General features: G+C 35.3%; 1 protein-coding gene across 5 annotated transcripts in view; it reads right to left on the reverse strand.

The window, feature by feature from the left end:
- Nucleotides 1-24,456, reverse strand: part of LOC137386895 (ubiquitin carboxyl-terminal hydrolase 48-like) — a 120,166-nt gene extending 95,710 nt beyond the window's left edge. For 4 of the 5 annotated variants that reach the window (XM_068073094.1, XM_068073095.1, XM_068073093.1 and 1 more), the window contains exons 1-7: nucleotides 23,925-24,456; nucleotides 23,356-23,600; nucleotides 19,669-19,732; nucleotides 10,840-10,989; nucleotides 10,294-10,402; nucleotides 7,540-7,673; nucleotides 6,896-6,969 (exon numbers count right to left, since the gene is read on the reverse strand). In XM_068073094.1, coding sequence (XP_067929195.1) covers nucleotides 6,896-6,969; nucleotides 7,540-7,673; nucleotides 10,294-10,402; nucleotides 10,840-10,989; nucleotides 19,669-19,732; nucleotides 23,356-23,600; nucleotides 23,925-24,418 — 1,270 coding nt within the window. In that variant the 5' untranslated portion in view covers nucleotides 24,419-24,456. The remainder of the gene's footprint in view (nucleotides 1-6,895; nucleotides 6,970-7,539; nucleotides 7,674-10,293; nucleotides 10,403-10,839; nucleotides 10,990-19,668; nucleotides 19,733-23,355; nucleotides 23,601-23,924) is intronic. The other variant, XM_068073097.1, reaches the window with a different exon arrangement.
- Between the last annotated feature and the right edge of the window lie 204 nt (nucleotides 24,457-24,660).

Genomic DNA, 24,660 nt, shown 5'->3' on the forward strand with positions numbered 1-24,660 from the left:
ATTACAAATAAGGTAAATTGTTTTAATCCGTTCCGACACCCTGAATGTTTACCTTTTTAGTATTTTATACATTATTTTATGCATGAAATTGCACTTTAAAATGCTGACCACCGCATAAAAATCAATGTATATCTCAGAAAATGTTAAGCAAAATGGCAAAGACATAAATAACATAAACATAAATGTAACCCAGGCGAATCGGACGTTCACGTTATCGTAATCTTCCATACGAAAGATTACGCTAACATGAGCGTGTAAAAGTAAAAAAATGATAGAGAAAAGAATTGTGAATAGGATTTTTAAAGATACAGGATGTTCTTTTTTCTTAAAATATCTATCCAATGACACTTGCTTCTGCCTTCTTTTTAGCACTTTTCGGAAGTGGTTCATGATAGTGTTGTTAAAGTCATTGAAGAGCTGGTGGCTGCAGCTTTATCGGGGTGGTGGAGTTCGACGAAATTCTGCAACTCGGCCCATTTGCTACACATTTGTTTATGTAAACCTATACAAAACGCGAGAGAAAAATGCAACGCGTCCGCATGCGACAACAGTTGGTCACGCAGAGAGCGATCTACACCCGTACGCCGCTCAGCATCCCACCCTCGTGTACGCACTCACGCGTCGTACCGGCATTCGAACTCCGATTTTTGTTCAAACTATAAAGCAAGAATTTCTCGAATATTTTGTTCGGACTCCGATTTGTTCGAACTGCGAGTCTTTCGAAAACCGAGGTTCCACTGTAAGTCAAAGGATTACAAATAGTTTTTATAATATGTAACAGATATTAAGGATTGAAAATTAACGGAGTTCTATGAGCTTTAGTGGAAAGAGGAACAATGATGCTTTAATAACTGACAGAATGCAAGCTACTGTATACTATATAAATGCTAAATGTTATCAATTATAGTAGTCACTGGTAGTCACTAGTAATCACTAGTAGTCACTATTAGCCACTATATGCATCAAGATACAAATCAGACAAAATGGCAGTTTAGAGATGTAAAAAGTAACACGTGAATAACTTGTTTTCGCTGAGTAGATCTCATAAATAGATCTTTAATTTGAGAGAATGAAATAAGGTGATGACAGAGAGAATGGATATAGATGATGACAGAGAGAATGGATAAAGATGATGACAGAGAGAATGGATACAGATGATGACAGAGAGAATGGATACAGACGATGACAGAAAGAATGGATACAGATGATGACAGACAGAATGGATATAGGTGATGATAAATAGAATAGATATAGGTGATGAGAATGGAGAGAATGGAAAAAGATGATGACTGAGAGAATGGATGTAGATGATGACAGAGAGAACGGATACAGATGATGACAGAGAGAATGGATACAGACGATGACAGAAAGAATGGATACAGATGATGACAGACAGAATGGATATAGGTGATGATAAATAGAATAGATATAGGTGATGACAGAGAGAATGGACATAGATGACAGAGAATATGGACATAGATGATGACAGAGAGAATGGATGTAGATGATGACAGAGAGAATGGACATAGATGATGACAGAGAGAATGGATACAGATGATGACAGAGAGAATGGATACCGATGATGACAGAGAATATGGACATAGATGATGACAGAGAGAATGGATATAGACGATGACAGAGAGAATGGATATAGATGATGACAGAGAAAATGGATATAGATGATGACAGAGAGAATGGATATAGATGATGACAGAGAGAATGGATGTAGATGATGACAGAGAGAATGGATATAGATGATGACAGAGAGAATGGATATAGATGATGACAGAGAGAATGGATACAGATGATGACAGAGAGAATGGATACCGATGATGACAGAGAATATGGACATAGATGATGACAGAGAGAATGGATATAGACGATGACAGAGAGAATGGATATAGATGATGACAGAGAAAATGGATATAGATGATGACAGAGAGAATGGACATAGATGATGACAGAGAGAATGGATACAGATGATGACAGAGAGAATGGATACCGATGATGACAGAGAATATGGACATAGATGATGACAGAGAGAATGGATATAGACGATGACAGAGAGAATGGATATAGATGATGACAGAGAAAATGGATATAGATGATGACAGAAAGAATGGATACAGATGATGACAGAGAGAATGGATATAGATGATGACAGAGAGAATGGATATAGATGATGACAGAGAGAATGGATATAGATGATGACAGAGAGAATGGATACAGATGATGACAGAGAGAATGGATACCGATGATGACAGAGAATATGGACATAGATGATGACAGAGAGAATGGATATAGACGATGACAGAGAGAATGGATATAGATGATGACAGAGAAAATGGATATAGATGATGACAGAGAGAATGGATATAGATGATGACAGAGAGAATGGATGTAGATGATGACAGAGAGAATGGATATAGATGATGACAGAGAGAATGGATACAGATGATGACAGAGAGAATAGATACAGATGATGACAGAAAGAATGGAAAAAGATGATGACAGAGAGAATGGATATAGGTGATGATAGATAGAATGGATAAAGATGATGACAGAGAGAATGGATATAGGTGACAGAGAATATGGACATAGATGATGACAGAGAGAACGGATATAGATGATGACAGAGAATATGGACATAGATGATGACAGAGAGAATGGATATAGATGATGACAGAGAGAATGGATACAGACGATGACAGAAAGAATGGATACAGATGATGACAGACAGAATGGATATAGGTGATGATAAATAGAATAGATATAGGTGATGAGAATGGAGAGAATGGAAAAAGATGATGACTGAGAGAATGGATGTAGATGATGACAGAGAGAACGGATACAGATGATGACAGAGAGAATGGATACAGACGATGACAGAAAGAATGGATACAGATGATGACAGACAGAATGGATATAGGTGATGATAAATAGAATAGATATAGGTGATGACAGAGAGAATGGACATAGATGACAGAGAATATGGACATAGATGATGACAGAGAGAATGGATGTAGATGATGACAGAGAGAATGGACATAGATGATGACAGAGAGAATGGATACAGATGATGACAGAGAGAATGGATACCGATGATGACAGAGAATATGGACATAGATGATGACAGAGAGAATGGATATAGACGATGACAGAGAGAATGGATATAGATGATGACAGAGAAAATGGATATAGATGATGACAGAGAGAATGGATATAGATGATGACAGAGAGAATGGATGTAGATGATGACAGAGAGAATGGATATAGATGATGACAGAGGGAATGGATATAGATGATGACAGTGAGAATGGATACAGATGATGACAGTGAGAATGGATACAGATGATGACAGAGAGAATGGATACAGATGATGACAGAGAGAATAGATACAGATGATGACAGAAAGAATGGAAAAAGATGATGACAGAGAGAATGGATATAGGTGACAGAGAATATGGACATAGATGATGACAGAGAGAACGGATATAGATGATGACAGAGAATATGGACATAGATGATGACAGAGAGAATGGATATAGACGATGACAGAGAGAATGGATATAGATGATGACAGAGAGAATGGATGTAGATGATGACAGAGAGAATGGATATAGATGATGACAGAGGGAATGGATATAGATGATGACAGTGAGAATGGATACAGATGATGACAGAGAGAATGGATATAGATGATGACAGAGAGAATGGATACAGATGATGACAGAGAGAATAGATACAGATGATGACAGAAAGAATGGAAAAAGATGATGACAGAGAGAATGGATATAGGTGATGATAGATAGAATGGATAAAGATGATGACAGAGAGAATGGATATAGGTGACAGAGAATATGGACATAGATGATGACAGAGAGAACGGATATAGATGATGACAGAGAATATGGACATAGATGATGACAGAGAGAATGGATATAGATGATGACAGAGAGAATGGATACAGACGATGACAGAAAGAATGGATACAGATGATGACAGACAGAATGGATATAGGTGATGATAAATAGAATAGATATAGGTGATGAGAATGGAGAGAATGGAAAAAGATGATGACTGAGAGAATGGATGTAGATGATGACAGAGAGAACGGATACAGATGATGACAGAGAGAATGGATACCGATGATGACAGAGAGAATGGATACAGATGATGACAGAGAGAATGGATATAGATGATGACAGAGAGAATGGATATAGATGATGACAGAGAGAATGGATACCGATGATGACAGAGAGAATGGATATAGATGATGACAGTGAGAATGGATACAGATGATGACAGTGAGAATGGATACAGATGATGACAGAAAGAATGGATACAGATGATGACAGAGGGAATGGACATAGATGATGACAGAAAGAATGGATATAGATGATGACAGAGAGAATGGATATGGATGATGACAGAGAGAATGGATATAGATGATGACAGAGAGAATGGATACTGATGATGACAGAGAGAATGGATACAGATGATGACAGTGAGAATGGATATAGATGATGACAGAGAGAATGGATATAGATGATGACAGAGAGAATGGATATAGATGATGACAGAGAGAATGGATACCGATGATGACAGAGAGAATGGATACAGATGATGACAGAAAGAATGGATATAGATGATGACAGAGAGAATGGATATAGATGATGATAGAGAGAATGGATATAGATGATGACAGAGAGAATGGATATAGATGATGACAGACGGAATGGATACCGATGATGACAGAGAATGCATATAGATGATGACAGAGAGAATGGATATAGATGATGACAGACAGAATGGATACCGATGATGACAGAGAGAATGGATACAGATGATGACAGAGAGAATGGATATAGATGATGACAGAGAGAATGGATATAGATGATGACAGTGAGAATGGATACAGATGATGACAGAAAGAATGGATATAGATGATGACAGAGAGAATGGATATAGATGATGATAGAGAGAATGGATACAGGTGATGACAGAGAGAATGGATACAGATGATGACAGAGAGAATGGATACCGATGATGACAGAGAGAATGGATACAGATGATGACAGTGAGAATGGATACAGATGATGACAGAAAGAATGGATATAGATGATGACAGAGAGAATGGATATAGATGATGATAGAGAGAATGGATACAGGTGATGACAGAGAGAATGGATACAGATGATGACAGAGAGAATGGACATAGATGACAGAGAATATGGACATAGATGATGACAGAGAGAACGGATATAGATGATGACAGAGAATATGGACATAGATGATGACAGAGAGAATGGATATAGGTGATGATAGATAGAATGGATACAGATGATGACAGAGAGAATAGATACAGATGATGACAGAAAGAATGGAAAAAGATGATGACAGAGAGAATGGATATAGGTGATGATAGATAGAATGGATATAGACAATGACAGAGAGAATGGATATAGATGATGACAGAGAAAATGGATATAGATGATGACAGAGAGAATGGATATAGATGATGACAGAGAGAATGGATACAGATGATGACAGAGAGAATAGATACAGATGATGACAGAAAGAATGGAAAAAGATGATGACAGAGAGAATGGATATAGGTGATGATAGATAGAATGGATAAAGATGATGACAGAGAGAATGGATATAGGTGATGATAGATAGAATAGATATAGATGATGACAGAGAGAATGGATAAAAATGATGACAGAGAGAGTGGATGTAGATGATGACAGAGAGAATGGATTCAGATGATGACAGAGAGAATTGATACAGATGATGACAGTGAGAATGGATACAGATGATGACAGAAAGAATGGATACAGATGATGACAGACAGAATGGATATAGATGATGATAGAGAGAATGGATACAGGTGATGACAGAGAGAATGGATACAGATGATGACAGAGAGAATGGACATAGATGACAGAGAATATGGACATAGATGATGACAGAGAATATGGACATAGATGATGACAGAGAGAACGGATATAGATGATGACAGAGAATATGGACATAGATGATGACATAGAGAATGGATATAGATGATGACAGAGAGAATGGATACAGATGATGACAGAGAGAATGGATATAGACGATGACAGAGAGAATGGATACCGATGATGACAGAGAGAATGGATATAGATGATGACAGAGAGAATGGATATAGACGATGACAGAGAGAATGGATATAGATGATGACAGAAAGAATGGATATAGATGATGACAGAGAGAATGGATATAGATGATGACAGAGAGAATGGATACCGATGATGACAGAGAGAATGGATACAGATGATGACAGAGAGAATGGATATAGATGATGACAGAGGGAATGGACATAGATGATGACAGAGAATATGGATATAGATGATGACAGAGAGAATGGATATAGATGATGACAGAGAGAATGGATATAGATGATGACAGAGAGAATGGATAAAGATGATGACAGAGAGAATGGATACGGATGATGACAGAGAGAATGGATACAGATGATGACAGAGAGAATAGATATAGATGATGACAGAGAGAATGGATATAGATGATGACAGAGAGAATGGATAAAGATGATGACAGAGAGAATGGATACGGATGATGACAGAGAGAATGGATACAGATGATGACAGAGAGAATAGATACAGATGATGACAGAAAGAATGGAAAAAGATGATGACAGAGAGAATGGATATAGGTGATGTTAGATAGAATAGATATAGGTGATGACAGAGAATGGATAAAGATGATGACAGAGAGAATGGATAGAGGAGATGACAGAGAGAATGGATAAAGATGATGATAGATAGAACGGATATAGATGATGATAGAGATAGTGGATGTAAAAAATAGAAAATAGAGAACTTATGTTTCTAACCTCCATTAGCAGAGAGCTCTAACTTGCCTGGAAACTGCAAAGATGTGTTCAACTTTTTCTTGCGACCTGTCTTTCTACAAATAAACCACCGTGAGAGTAGAAGCATAGAAATTAAAGCAAAAGCGTTGCTTTACTCGAGAGTTATTCCAAGTAGAAATAGACAATAGTTGGAAGCATCTTCGAACACTTAATCAGAGTAAACAAGGCAACACAAAGAAAAACTTCCCATAGGGAACTACAACAGGCAACATTCATGTTGTATAAAGGTATTTTATGTGAATGAGTTTTATTTTCTAAAACAGTATTGCGAGAAAGCAAGAACACAATTTGGCACGGTCTAGTTACAAAAAATAAATGACTAAATAGAGTGGACAACTCCTCTAGAGTGGACAACTCCTCTAAAGTGGACAGTTTTAAGTACCTTAATCTTTTTTTGCACCAATATCGCTGGCAAACTACATTGCTATTGCTGCAACGTAAAAGCAACTCTTTCAACACATGGCAACAAAATGTGAAGCATAAAAAACCACCTACCTCAAAACACATCTATGTTTTATGAGTGACAAATATGAATAAATTAAATTATCCTTATATGTTGCCCATCCTGACACTGATTCATCAGAGCATACTGAGTGAGAACGAACCTGTCAAATACAAATCTCAAGAGCTGTATGTTCAACACCGGTGGTAAATTCTGCAACTCAATTCTTCTTGTGGCATTCTGTTTGCTCAGGCAGTTGGAACAGAAGTACTGATTATCTCCCGTCAACTTTTCAACCTGGAATATAACTTTTCTACTTGGAATATAACTTTTCAACCTGGAATATAACTTTTCTACCTGGAATATAACTTTTCAACCTGGAATATAACTTTTCTACTTGGAATATAACTTTTTTACCTGGAATATAACTTTTCTACTTGGAATATAACTTTTCAACCTGGAATATAACTTTTCAACCTGGAATATAACTTTTCTACTTGGAATATAACTATGAATATAACAATAATAACAATCCAGCAATATATCATCAGTAATAATCAGCGCAACAAACACACACTCGGGACTTGATATGAAGGCAGTGAAAATGTATTGAAAATCTCTAGTTGCTTTATTAGTTGTGACCAGAAAAACCAGTTTACATTTTAGTAATTTAAACTATTCGGAATGGAAGACTCAATTGGCTTAGGCAATAAAGCCATCACAACGAACTACCACTAACAAAATGAGGCTGAGTAGATTGAAAGTGAAAATAAGGGATAGTGAGAAGAAGGGATGAACAACCAACTAATAAACAACAAATAAAAACCAGATACAATATTTAAGTTAATAAACGATTTGCTTATGGCATATCAGAAAACGCTTAAAGGTTTACTTGCAACAAAATTCTCTTTACAGTTACTTGGTATCAAAAGATTCCCTGTCTTACTCTGCTTTATTGTAGGTGCAAAATATGTGGAAATGTGATTACAAGCTCTTAAAAGCTCAAAAACGAACAGTTAATCGTAGAGTAGAGTTCATAGTACCTTTATAAAGTAGAGTTCATAGCACCTTTATATAGTAGAGTTCATAGTACTTTTATAGAGTAGAGTTCATAGCACATTTATATAGTAGAGTTCATAGTACCTTTATAGAGTAGAGTTTGTAGTATCTTATATAGTGGAGTTCATAGCACCTTTATAGAGTAGAGTTCATAGCACCTTTATAGAGTAGAGTTAATAGTACTCTTATAGAGTAGAGCTCATAGCACCTTTATAGAGTAGAGTTCATAGTAGTCTTATAGAGTAGAGCCTCTTCACTTCTCTTAAAAAGTGAAGAGCCTCTACATTTCTCAAGTCTTCACTTCGCAAATGAGACTAAAGTTCTAACAACTCCAAGGTAAGAAAGGCTATATTGACAAGACTACATTTCTCTTGTCTCTAAGGTAATGATGTATTGACAAGACTACACTTAAAGCGTGGTCACACGAGCACCGAACCGAACTAAATGACGCAAAACGACGTTGCTCTCAGCTGTAAAAAGTTCGGCCGAAGACATTTCTAGCCGAAACGAACTATTTCGGTACTGCTCGAAATTTCGTGCCGAACCCTTGCTCTTATTGGCTGGTTAGAATTCTAGTGAGCACGCGTCACATTTCTCCTTACGTGCGAGTAAAGTTAAAAAAGAAATGGGACGATACTTTTATTTCGTTAAATAAACTACATGAAGCAATTTACGACAAGGTTCACCCGGACTTGTGATTGGGTTGCATAAATGTAAGATGTTGCACTTAAGTTTTGCATAAATGTAAGGGAATGGTTGTGATTTTCTTTCGTGTGGAATATAAGTAATGTGTCATATTCATCCTGATGAACTATCGTTGACTGATTTATTTATGTAAAACCACAGTGCTATGATAAAGACTGATTTTGTTTGTTATGTACTCAGCCTAGAAAAACATTCATATGTTAATAAAAAAATATAATTATGTTGATGGGAAGGGTTAGCAAAATCTTTGTATCGAGTGATTTATTTTGAGCAGCTGAACGATCTTCTGATTAATCTGCTGTGTAATTATAATTGTTCCTCGAAGGTTTTTGTTTACAATAGAAATATTTAACTCAAATACATAAAAACTACTAATGAAACCGTGTCTTGTCTTTATACGTATGGTATCTAAGAAGCGAAGTTACTTCGGTGGCCGTGTGACATGTGCCCCGAACCGAACCAGCCTCCGAACCGATCCTACGTCGGTTCGGTGCTCGTGTGACCACGCCTTTAGCATATTTCTAAGGGAATGCTGTATTGACAAGACTACACTTAGCATATCTCTAAGGGAATGCTGTATTGACAAGACCATTTCTCATATCTCTAAGGTTGCTGTATTGACAAGACCATTTCTCATATCTCTAAGGTTGCTGTATTGACAAGACCATTTCTCATATCTCTAAAGGTGCTATATTGACAAGACTACATTTCTCATATCTCTATGGGATGCTGTATTAACAAGACTACATTTCTAAGGTGATTATGTATTGACAAGACTACATTTTTAAGGTGATTATGTATTGACAAGACAACATTTCTCATGTCTTTAGGGTAACAATATATTGACAAGACTACATTTATCGTGTCTCTAAGGTGATGTAATAATATAAGCCCCAATTTATTCCATATGTCTATTGATTAAATTGTACATCAAATGTTGATGCATTTGATTTATTATAGTGCATTATCATCTGCAGTGTTTGTTAAGAACTCATCATTGATTCTCATTCGCAATATATGCTGATGTTAGTATCTGATCCAATATACGATGGTTCTAACATAGGAAGCAGACCACCAGAACAAGCTCAAGTGGTCTGTAGAGGTTTTACAATATGTTTCGTATATTTTTAGTGATTTTAACAAAATCAAATACCTGAAGAAAGGATTTCATGCAGTCAGCAAGAGTTGCAAGCCCCTCAATACTCAGGTCAAGTTCATTGAACTCAGAAGAAGTTCGAGATTCAGTCTTGCAGGTGGAGCATCTACATAAGAAAGCAGAGAAAATTGACTAGACATACCTGTTCAGCCTATCATATAAACGGAAGAATATGTGTTGTAAGCCACAGAGAGCTCAAGTCCCAGGGCCTTACACCTGTGATGAATGCAGGACTTGAAATGCAAGTCTTCAGACATGCTGCTACTGTAGTGGGATTAGTACAGATTTATAAAGTCATCAATGTCTATGAGCTGACAGGAATACCGAAGGTTGGACCAATACAGCAAACATAGATAAGACCAAATATATTCTTAAGAAAATGAGTGGTGATAAGAAATATTGAGTGGAAAGGAGTGTGCAGAACTATGACAAGAGCTACTGTAAAAATAAAGTATTGTTGACCAAATTACAAATAAAAAACTACATTAATGCTAAATTTAATTCAATGTAATAAAATACTGTAGATTGCGAGAGTCAGGTTACCTTGTTACATAGTCGTAACTCCCAGAGAACATAGCTTTAACTTCTTGACAGGGCAGGAGGTCTAAAAACAGCTTGCTGAACTCTTGAGCATCTTGTTGTAATGATGCGTCCAATCCAAGCATCTCAATCAAAGGTGAAGGGTCAACACAGCTGAAAGCACAGCGGTGCATCATCAAATAATATTTAAAAAGTATTTACAGGTCCTTACTATTGTCATCTGACAGAAACCAAATTTTTCAACGTGACATTTAAATGTTTGGCTGGGTCTGGGTGGAAATGGCTAAGAGATAAAGCAAATGGTTGTGTTGAAGATGAGAAAAAAACATAAAATCGAGGCAGACATAGACTTACCTACATACATATTAACTCAATAAACTCACCTGAGTACATATCAACTACATAGACTTACCTACGTACATATTAACAACATAGACTTAGCCACGTACATATTAACTACATAGACTTACCTGAGTACATATTAACTACATAGACATACCAAAGTACATATTAACTACATAGACTCACCTAAGTACATATTAACTACATAGACTCACCTAAGTACATATTAACTACATAGACTCACCTAAGTACATATTAACTACATAGACATACCAAAGTACATATTAACTACATAGACTCACCTAAGTACATATTAACTACATAGACATACCAAAGTACATATTAACTACATAGACTCACCTAAGTACATATTAACTACATAGACTTACCTAAGTACATATTAACTACATAGACTCACCTAAGTACATATTAACTACATAGACTTACCTAAGTACATATTAACTACATAGACATACCTAAGTACATATTAACTACATAGACTCACCTAAGTACATATTAACTACATAGACTTACCTAAGTACATATTAACTACATAGACATACCTAAGTACATATTAACTACATAGACTCACCTAAGTACATATTAACTACATAGACTTACCTAAGTACTTATTAACTACATAGACTCACCTAAGTACATATTAACTACATAGACATACCTAAGTACATATTAACTACATAGACTCACCTAAGTACTTATTAACTACATAGACTTACCTAAGTACTTATTAACTACATAGACTTACCTAAGTACATATTAACTACATAGACATACCTAAGTACTTATTAACTACATAGACTCACCTAAGTACATATTAACTACATAGACTCACCTAAGTACTTATTAACTACATAGACTTACCTAAGTACTTATTAACTACATAGACTTACCTAAGTACATATTAACTACATAGACATACCAAAGTACATATTAACTACATAGACTCACCTAAGTACATATTAACTACATAGACTTACCTAAGTACATATTAACTACATAGACTTACCTAAGTACATATTAACTACATAGACATACCTAAGTACATATTAACTACATAGACTCACCTAAGTACATATTAACTACATAGACTTACCTAAGTACATATTAACTACATAGACTCACCTAAGTACATATTAACTACATAGACATACCAAAGTACATATTAACTACATAGACTCACCTAAGTACTTATTAACTACATAGACTTACCTAAGTACTTATTAACTACATAGACTTACCTAAGTACATATTAACTACATAGACATACCTAAGTACATATTAACTACATAGACTCACCTAAGTACTTATTAACTACATAGACTTACCTAAGTACTTATTAACTACATAGACTTACCTAAGTACATATTAACTACATAGACATACCAAAGTACATATTAACTACATAGACTCACCTAAGTACATATTAACTACATAGACTCACCTAAGTACATATTAACTACATAGACTTACCTAAGTACATATTAACTACATAGACTCACCTAAGTACATATTAACTACATAGACATACCTAAGTACATATTAACTACATAGACATACCAAAGTACATATTAACTACATAGACTCACCTAAGTACATATTAACTACATAGACTCACCTAAGTACTTATTAACTACATAGACTTACCTAAGTACTTATTAACTACATAGACTTACCTAAGTACATATTAACTACATAGACATACCTAAGTACTTATTAACTACATAGACTCACCTAAGTACATATTAACTACATAGACTCACCTAAGTACTTATTAACTACATAGACTTACCTAAGTACTTATTAACTACATAGACTCACCTAAGTACATATTAACTACATAGACTTACCTAAGTACATATTAACTACATAGACATACCTAAGTACATATTAACTACATAGACATACCTAAGTACTTATTAACTACATAGACTCACCTAAGTACATATTAACTACATAGACTCACCTAAGTACTTATTAACTACATAGACTTACCTAAGTACTTATTAACTACATAGACTCACCTAAGTACATATTAACTACATAGACTTACCTAAGTACATATTAACTACATAGACATACCTAAGTACATATTAACTACATAGACTTACCTAAGTACTTATTAACTACATAGACTCACCTAAGTACATATTAACTACATAGACTTACCTAAGTACATATTAACTACATAGACATACCTAAGTACATATTAACTACATAGACATACCAAAGTACATATTAACTACATAGACTCACCTAAGTACATATTAACTACATAGACTCACCAAAGTACATATTAACTACATAGACATACCTAAGTACATATTAACTACATAGACTCACCTAATAACTTATTAACTACATAGACTTACCTAAGTACATATTAACTACATAGACATACCTAAGTACATATTAACTACATAGACATACCTAAGTACATATTAACTACATAAACTCACCTAAGTACATATTAACTACATAGACTCACCTAAGTACTTATTAACTACCCTAGGACACTTATATTTCGCTAGTATTTAGTTTCGTGAGTAGCACACAGAATAAAATTTCGCTGCAACTTAATTTCGCAGCTCTGATGAGTCCGAAAATATAGTGAAGTGAAAATAAATGCAGTGCAAAAAACAGATTACATTCCTCAGGTCCAGTTTGCTAATAAGAAAAAAGTTCAATTTGGGACTAGTTCGTATTTGTAAACCACAGGTTGAAATGTGTGGGTGAGATCGGCAATTCAATTTGATCACTTGCTGCCATTTGTTTTTTAGACTATCAATGACGTCTAGGTTCCTCCCGCTGTGACTTTCACACTCGAATCCCAAGAAAAAGAAAATAGATAGGTAGCAACCAACTTCACAACCAAAACTGTATAACCCTTTCGCTGCCATAAACGCATTTATGCGTTTTCTAGGGGCCACTGCCATAAACGCATTTTTGGACTTTCTCAGCAATTGTCTGGTAACCTGATTTTATTATTTGTTGACCACATAACCCACGGTCTTTAAGTGTTTTATGAAATTGACTGTGTTGTCCGAAGATTTATCTATAAAATCAGCCTAAAACAACGAAGCAATTTTAAACTTTTGTTTGAGAATTGCTAATCTAAAAACGAACATTTTTCTGTGAGTTCATTAACTACCCCGTGCGAGTCATAAAACAGGTAATTAGTTGTTGATGACATAATAGCCAATTTAGATTTTCGTGATTATACAGATAATTAAAGTAGAACTTGAAAAAATACTGTATACATATCATGAAGCAATATCGGCAATTTCGGTAAAATGGCTGGCACTAGGCCGGTAGCTAATTTGTACATGGTTGGCAGTGGAAGAGATAATGTGGTTAGACCTGATGAGAGTTGATATTGTTTTTGGTTGGTAATAAAATTCATCACTACAATAATTATTCTGCAATTTTATGACTTCACCTACCAGACTTTCATCCTCATCAGTTACAAATTCGGTGACTAAACTGATATAATCTTAATTTGCTTTGCCATGCTGCTCAGTCGGTGTATTAGCTATAATGAGTTTACCAGAAATTTCCCATTGATCCCAACCACAGACGAAAATTGCCTGCATTTCTAATATGACGATTTTATTGTGGATATCAATGAACAAAGCTAATTAACTTCGGTTTTCGCTCGTTCGTTATGGTAGTTTAGTTTCGCTCATTAAATTTTCGCGAGAGGATGACACCGCGAAAACGCGAAAGTTAGATGCCGCGAATACATAAGTGTCCTAGGGTACATAGACTTACCTAAGTACATATTACCTGCAGACTTACCTACGTACACATTACTTACATAGACTTACCTACGTACATATTAACTACATAAACTTACCTACGTACATATTAACTACATAGACTTACCTAAGTACATATTAACTACAGACTTACCTAAGTACATATTAACTACATAGACTCACCTAAGTACATATTACCTACATAGACTTACTTAAGTACATATTAACTACATAGACTTAATCCAACGTCATATGCTGGAAATTCTATTAATTGTAGTTTACCATTTGCTCAAATTATGCATTTTGGAAAATTTATCCATGAAGGTAATCGTATAACTTGGAGTGTACAGAAGACACTCTTATAATTTAAATATTCTATAATGTAAATCACACTTAACATGAATAATATATGTAACATTTCAGATTCATATTACATAAAACTCCATATAACGTGAAGCATCAAGTTGGTACCAGTTATTCAAATGTGATTTGAATAACGCAGTCTCATTGTTAGCCCTAAAAATATATCTTTCTCTCACCGCAAACAAAAACAATATGTAGGGGTATCTCTATTATATATAGGCCTACAGTACCCTAGTAATGTAGTGTGCCATAAAAGACCATCAGGTGTGTAAATAAAGAACAGAGAATAAGTTGGTGCACAATTATTCAGAAACACTTAAAGGTGGTTGATAGGTGCGGGTGTTAGAGTGTCGGTCTTCCATTCTGAGTGTCACAACTTTGAGTCTCATTCAAAACATTCTTTTATCCTAACATATAACCCTGGCTTCCGACAAGCGGACAGACAGACACACACCACTCTTATCATGGTGAAGATATATTTTTGTTTACTTTAATCTAGACAAACACATTTTAATTGTTTTCGCTTTACAGCATATACCTTGCTAACTAAAAAAAAGTTAAAAAAATGTGATTTAAATTGACATTGAAGGTGTGTGCCCCCTCAATATAAAATTATCGTAATTATGGACCCTAACTAAGATAAAGTGATAACATAAAATAGAAAAGTTGTCGATGCGAACCAATAATACTAGTTATGGTACAGCCATTAAATTAAAGCTACATTTCGTTTTTTCCTTTAAAGAATAAAGAAAGCATAATATTATTATGCTTTATTATTCATCTTGAGGTGTTGACTGATGTTCTAAAAAAAGAATCTAGGAGATTGACCAACCAGATGCTGAGATATAGCCAGCCAAACACAGGTCTACCAACAAACATAAGTGTTTTGGTAATCATCAATATATGACGTATGAAATCGACTTGTGTGTCATTGATCAATTGAACCAACAAATGCGCTCTCCTGTAACAATCAAGGCGTGTTAATTGGTTTAATCCCTGGTAGTATAGAACAATCAAATTGGGCCTAACAACCATTGCTCTGCGAATTCTGAACCAGTCCCTCTGACGTGTAGATTAGTTTTAGCATAAAATAATTACACGCATCTATTATTTCGCAACATTCCGCTATCTTGCTAGTTCAGCCCAGTTTTGTTGTTCTCCTACTTAGCTTCTCTATTCAGACTCATCCTCAGCGTTGTTCAGATTTTTTTAACTAATAGCAATGAACTAACCCAATAATTTTGTTAACTAACTTTTAGCTAATAAATGGAATCAATTACATCAATCATCAATCTCGGTTATCATTTGGAATTTTCTACAAATTATATTAGTTACATCATTTATTCTATACGCAGTTATATTATTATTTTGTATAATATGCATTATGATTATTATATTAATCATAAAAAATAATCATAGAAAAGATAATAGATCAATAGAAAAATCAAATCAAAAGTTATCGTTTTCTTTTCTTACAGCAAGATCAACACTGTCAAGTTATTCTTTTTAAAATTATGGCTGTAGTGAACTTACAGTCTGTTAATAGTGACGATAATCATGAAAATCAACTGAATGCTGCAGTAGATACACAGTAGAAAAATGATGAATGAACAAAAATTCACATTCCTATTCGCGGATGTCGCATATAGACTATACAAGCGCCGTTTGTGAACAGAGGATCTTCGGAGCATATTCGTGGAGATCGAGTTAAAATTTGAAGCACAATAGTCAAAATCTGCTCTTCTGTTTTGAAAAATCATGGCGGGGGTTGTGGGCAAATGCCTTCACCACACAATTTTTGCTTGATTTTCCTGAGAAACCAGAGCTAGTCTGTAAATTATTTACTATCGCGAGAAGCGTTTCACATCTCGTAGCCAAAACAATCATTATACGTAATGGCGATAAGGGTGCGCTACTCCGGCACATGAACATTAAGTCGATTTCATACGTCACAGTTTTCGGGATTTTCGAAGCATTTTCCTCTGATTCTTTATTAGGTAGACCTGTGTTTGGCTGGCTATATCTCAGCTTCTAGTGGGTCAATCTCCTTGATCCTTTTTTTAGAACATCAGTCAACACCTCATGATAACTAATAAAGCATAATAATAATATGTTTTCTCTATTCTTTAAAAAGGCTAATGAGATGAATTTGGGAAAAGCTTAGAACGAATTAGGTAATTTATATGTACTTCACTGCCCATATACCAGTAATGTAAAATGCCGACAACTTGGTTGACTTGCAACAAAAGCCACATTATAGTTAATTGGTATCAAAAGATTAACCATGTTTACTATGTCACGTTGTAGGTGCCAAATATGTCGAAATGTGATTACAAGCTCTAAAAAGCTCACAAACGAAAAGCCGCCGTAGATTGGAATCTATTTATTTCGATGACGTAGTCATGACTGTTTGGTTATTGTCTTGTCACGTGATGTTCTCACGTAAATTGAAAGACCAATAAAAAGCTCAATATGAAACTTATCGTAGCACTCGTTTATGACAAACACTTCGGATTTTACCGAAGACCCCATATCAAATATAGATGCTCACTACTCTAGTTTTGTTTCGGCTTGGTCTAATCGGCAAGCTGTAATCTGATCACGCGACCGAATACTTCGCAAAAAATTTCTGCAGCACTTTTCAAATATCACAAGTGACCAACAGGCTCGACATAATTATCAGACAATGATATGTACTCCTTTGAGCTAAGGTTAAAAATATAAACAAATTTTTACGGTAAGTTATAAGATATAACTGCTAAAAATGACAGAATTACAATGGCGACAAAACAGACGCGTAAGAACAATAGACATGGTTTTATTGAATGCGAGAAGTATATTTGTGAAAATATTTCGACAAATCAGGTTGCATGAAAGTGGAAACAGAAACCATCTCTCACAGTTACGTCACATTTGAGCCGTTTTGGAAAGAGAATTCAAACTACGGCGGTCTCGTGTGACTGCGATTGACTGTTCGCTTGTTAGCTTTTAAGAGCTTGTAATCAAATTTCCACATATTTTGCACTTACAACACAACAGAGTAAGACATGGTAAATCTTTTCATGTCAAATAACTGTAATGTGAATTTTGTTGCAAGTCAACCTTTAAACATTCTCGGAATGGATAATTTACTTTATAATGGGGTCTACAGTATTTACGTTGCAGGGTTGTCCACTATATTTATGTTATAGTGGGGTCTACAGTATTTACGTTGCAAGGGTGTCCACTATAATTATGTTATAGTGGGGTCTACAGTAGTTACGTTGCAAGGGTGTCCACTATATTTACGTTATAATGGGGTTTACAGTATTTACGTTGCAAGGGTGTCCACTATAATTATGTTATAATGGGGTCTACAGTATTTACGTTGCAGGGGTGTCCACTATATTTACATTATAGTGGGGTCTACAGTATTTACGTTGCAGGGGTGTCCACTATATTTACATTATAGTGGGGTCTACAGTATTTACGTTGCAGGGGTGTCCACTATATTTACGTTATAATGGGGGCTACAGTATTTACATTGCAGAGGTGTCCACTATATTTACGTTATAATGGGGTCTATAGTATTTACGTTGCCGGGGTATCCACTATATTTACGTTATATTGTGGTCTATAGTATTTACGTTGCAGGGATGTCCACTATATTTACTTTATAATTGGGTCTACAGTATTTACACTATAGGGGAGGGGTCTACAGTATTTACACTATAGGGGGAGGGGTCCACAGCATTTACATTGTAGGGGTGTCTACTATATTTACACTATAGGGGTGTGTGCTGTATTTACATTGTAGAGGACCTACTGTATTTACGTTGTAGGGATGTCTACTGTATTCACACTGTATGAGGCCTACTGATTTACGTTACAGAGAAGTCTACCACACTTTTCGGACTATTATCTGTACCTTATTATAAGCCTCATCCGCTTAATTTTCAAAAACGATAATTTGTTCGCACCTTCGCATAGGTCGCAGAACTCAGGATGGTGATTTTCAACACAGCTGCAACCTTGCTGTTCAAACGGAACAGTGCCGTAAGGCACTTTTTCGTTTTGTAATCACCGCTAGAGGCGCACTAACCGGATGTGCCCTAGCAGTGAAAAAAACAACAGAATAGCAGCACTCTTATATAAGCCGCATGGCTTAAAACATCAGAAAAAAGTAGCGGCTAATAGTCCGAAAAGTACGGTACTTCAAATATGCTCACTATTCATACTATCGAATAGAAAGCAAACATCTAAATGTAAACGTGAATGAATATAAAGCAGATCACATATACATGTACAAACTTATACACCGAATCAATAAACTTAACATGAGCTAACCGAGAAAAGATGCAGTGATTCCTACCTGCGATGGCTGTACTCAAGCAGACCAAAGATGTACTGGAGAGCTTCAACAATACCATCAGTCCCTAAAACGGAAATCCCCATGTTTCTTGAAAAAATGGTAATAGGACGATGAATCTGGGAGTTTTTTTCTAGCCTAAAAGATTGTTCAAGTCATCAGAAAAATTTGAGAAATATTACAACCATCTTTGTCTAACGTATTAGAGCAATGTGATAGACTACACTAACTACCCTACAGGATGAATTTATTTGCGGAGTTATATTTCACGAAAACTGAAATTTCATGCATATTCGCGGATTAATTTATTCGCGGCTGAATACTGTCACTCTCTAGGAAGAGTTAACTTTGTTGCGGATAGCAATAGGGTTAACCCTACGCATGCGCACATTGCGTGGTTCGGTTTCTATTTAGCTTACAACTACGAGTCGGTCGTGCTAAGCTATAAAGTTTTTGCATCGTTCAGAAGTTTTCACAAATATTCATCGATTTTGAGGCATTTGATAAACCAACAATTTGTGGTAATGAGGTTTTTTTCAAAACCATTTACTAAATTAGTTGAATTTTACTTTGGTTCTTCGGTAAACGCAATATTTATTTTTTCCATCTCTACCGCTTCGTTATTTGTTTTAGTGTGAGAGAAATCTTTCATCATACACGGAACTACAATGACTGCAAAGGTGATAGATGTCATTCTTAGAAGATCACCAATCATTCAGGGAGATCTTGAAAATGAGGTAGAAGTGACTGCAGCTGCAAACGAGGAGAATATATCTGTTTTAAAAAGGAACAAAAACCCCTTTATGAGCACAAATCTTTGGCCAACCGGCAGAACTTTGCAATACTAAGCCACGAGGAGAGTTCTGATGATAACTTCCTTACCAGTCATGTATTAGCGAGAGAATCGCCTTTAACATCTACCCAAGACAGTGACAGAGCTGCTATTACCAAAATAACTAGACAGAGAGCACCATTACACGCTAGTATTCACTTATCAAGAGTACCAGTTTAATTGTATTGCTAGACAACCACCATATGCGCTAAACTGTTTACATTTACTCCAATCATCATTTGTAAAATTATATTTGTATTTGAAATATTTTATTTGTACACTCAAGTTTGTAATAAATTATAATATATCTAATAATACATGAAACAAAATATATAATTTAATCATGTTTGCTGCAGCGATATCAAGGAGTTGTTGTCGATGAAGGTGTCTAGGTTGACTGGTTGCTTCTCTGCCAATATTCCTGCCTTGATGAATATTACTACTTGTCTATAGTTTTCGTAATCGAAGTAGGTTGTTTCATTTCCAATCTGCAGTAAACACAAAAATGAAAAAATATTAATAAGTGTCAAGTACAAAAACAATAGCTGAAGTATTTAATGAAAGCGATCAGTTTTTAAACAAAAGAATTAACTAATGCAGTTAAATATGGAAAAACGTATCTTCACTGCAAATCGAATACATACCATAATGTCCAGATCAGAATCATGATCGTCCTCAACTTCGGTATTAGAGATTGATGGAGTTGATTTCAATGTAAAAAGACTAGGAGAGATTTTTTGCGATGACGAAGCCATGCCGAATAACTTGTGAAAACCTTGAATAATTTTGTAAAGTTTGATGCAATGGCAATAAAACTCAAAGCCCGGCGATGATTTTAAAGAAGTTTTGGAACTCGGCTACGTTTAGTACTTCTGCCTAGCGGCTACTTTTGCGATGACGCCATCTGCATATCTTGTGACAACCTTGAATAATTTTGTAAAATGTAATGCATTGGCAATGGTGTTAGCTCAAAGCCCAGGCAATTATTGTACATGTAAAAATGCTTTGGAACTTAACTACGTTTAGTATTTATATTAAAAACTAGCCGCTAGGCTAGTTTTTAATATAAATAGTTGATGCAGTAGTTATTTTCCCTGGTGATTAAAAATAGAACTAATTATTTCACGGAAATTAATAATTCACGGAATTGACTGTTCGCGAAATCCCGAATTTTTATAACCAACAAATATTTTCATCCTGTAGGGTATTACACCTAATGTCCATCATAAAAAGTTTAATTATTACAAAAATGTTTACTATCTACTGGCTTATAATTTACCTTATATTATCAAACATACTTTCCTTGCAAGCTTTTTTTCAGCAGTAATCAAGATGGTGGAAACATCAGGGCACATTTATTTATATAAAGGTTGTAAGTTACTAATAGAACCACAACTTATCCATCGGTCTTTTTACGAAGTTCAATTACAGTGTAACCTCGGTTTTCGAGTGACTCACAGTTCGAACAAATCGGAGTCCGAACAAAAAATTCAAGCAGTTCTTGCTTCGTAGTTCGAACAAAAATCGGAGTTCGAACGCCGGATGCTGAGCAGCGTTGACCGTGACCAACTGTTGTCGCCAAGAAAGGATGCCCCGACGTCCGAGATTAAACAAATGTGTAGCAAATGGGCCGAGTTACAGAATTTCGGCGAACTCCACCACCCCGATAAAGCTGCAGCCATAAGAGTCATCAATGACTTTAACGGCACTATCATGAACCACTTCCGAAAAGTGCTAAAAAGAAGGCAAAAGCAAGTGTCATTGGATAGATATTTCAAGGGAAAAGAACATCCTGTATCCTAAAAAATGCTATTCATAATTCTTTTCTTTATCCTTTTTTTATTTTTTCACATTCATGTTAGAGTAATCTTTCATATGGAAGATTACGATAATTACATTACGTTTTACGGGTTACATTTATGTTTATGTTATTTGTGTCTTTGCCATTTTGCTTAACATTTTCTGAGATATACATTGTTTTTTATGTGTTGGTCAACATTTTAATGTGCAATTTCAGGCATAAAATAATGTATAAAATACATGTACATGTACTAACAAGGTAAACATTCAGGGTGTTGGAACGGATTAAAACAATTTACCTTATATTTGTAATGGGAAAAATGATTTCGGTGTTCGAACAACTCGGTGTTTGAACAACTTTCAGGAACGGATTATGGTCGAGAACCGAGGTTACATTGTACATTGTACTACTCTCCCCTACATCTTGTGACAAATTAACTTTTTTACTTAACTAGACGCAAAAGAAACAATGATTTTGTTAACCAAAAAATAAGAAAATGTACAATGTTAGATGTATAATTAGTTCTTTAAAAGTTTATACCAAATATATCCTGTGACTGCTCTGACAAAGCTAGCTTGTATTATGGACTTCCCAAATGATAGTTACGTTTTTTCTCATGAACCAATTGTAGCAAACAAAGTACTTTTTTTGGGATTATGTTTGTAACAGTTGAAGCGATATTGTGTCCAATTTTAAATAACGATTCTGTGTTTTTAACCATAAATTGTAAACCAAAGAAATAATAAACAAATGACTATAAAATGACTAAATGTAGACAGCTTTACACTTTTTTGATACTAACACAAAGCAAACATTGCATATGGAATGTTTGCTTTCTGTTGAACACGTTTGCTATCTGTTCAACATTTTATGTGGCAGCGTCAAACCAAACATTTGAGGTTTGTAAAAGTGCTTGGAATGTATGCTGCTCCATAGAAAAACCATGGACTAGCCTACAACAATACTATTTTATATTTGACAGACAAATGACAACTAGCTTTATCGACAGCCCTTGCTGTCATTACTATAAATAAACAGTTTTTTAATACATAATCACCTTGCAGTTGGTTCCATTCAAAAACTGCATTACGGAATGCCAGGTTATGGTACCAGAGTTGAAGAAATGCATTGACATAGCATGTAGCACCAAGGTTAACTAATCCTACAGGAACATCTTGCTTTCTTTTTACAAGACAATTGTCATCATCGTCGTCAGAGGGCCAATCGTAATCCATTTCTCCTGAACTCCATTTTTCAAAGCCTAAGGATGATAAGCAATATGGATCCCCCGAGCAGTTCTTTCTGCAAAATGAATTAATGAATTTCTTTCCCTATGAATCTGATTGCATGCATACGTGGAAACAGTCATTTCAAAAATGCGTATTGTGCCATTTATCTGAGTGTGAAGGTACACTGTCCAAATATACAGCTTTATATTTACACATAAATCGGCTTTTCATTGACTTCAAAGCTCTTGAACTTTTTTTCACACGGTTGTGAGTTTGTTATACGCTCAAAATGCTGTTTCCCAATTAAAAATTAATGAAGGGATAAAAAAATCTTAATGTTTTTATTAACCCCTTAGCAGTAAAGTGATAGTAAGGGACAGTAGCTACTAGAACGTACCGACATTCAGCGTGCTGCCTGCACTGCTCAGAAACTTCGTAGACTTGATCAGCAGATACTCTTTCGTGTATTTTGTTTTTGGCTTCCCCAAATTTATTTGCAGAAATAGTAGCTATATTTTCTGTTATTCTCTCTTCACGTCTTGATGAATCTCTCGCACTGATGCTAGTAAAACGCGATGGTGTTCTGATTAAGCGTGAGCAACTAAATGACGTTTCCCAGTCATCTAAGCGATTGCTATTTATGCTGATATCACCGTTACTATGATGAATCAGACCAGACACGTCTAAAGATTCTAAAACTACTGAAGGTTGACTGGATGAAATTTCAACCAGACTTTCAAGGTATTTTTCTGTGAAATAATCCGTCGTTACAAGTTTGTATAAATAATCGGCGGCAATTTGGCTTACGTAAAGATTATTAAGGCTACAAGTCTTACAAACTGCCTGCCAAAGCGCTTCTTTGTCATTGGTCTTTTTTGACTTCGACGCCATTACATATTTTTGAGGTATTCAGAGGCGATGGTCGTGTTTATGAGCTGTTCTATGGCAAAAACAAGCCAGGCGCCGAGAATCGCGGGATTCTCTTAAGAAAGGCTTTTTCGCAGCTGATGTTTTAGGCGGGAAAGTTAATATAAATTAGTCTCACTGTTCTCTGGCCAATCATGGAGCTATTTTTATCGAAAGTCTTTTTTGCAGCTGACGTTAAGAGGCGGGAAAGTTAATGAAAATTACTG

Source organism: Watersipora subatra, chromosome 2, assembly GCF_963576615.1.
Source record: "Watersipora subatra chromosome 2, tzWatSuba1.1, whole genome shotgun sequence".
Classification (NCBI taxonomy): Eukaryota; Metazoa; Bryozoa; class Gymnolaemata; order Cheilostomatida; family Watersiporidae; genus Watersipora; species Watersipora subatra.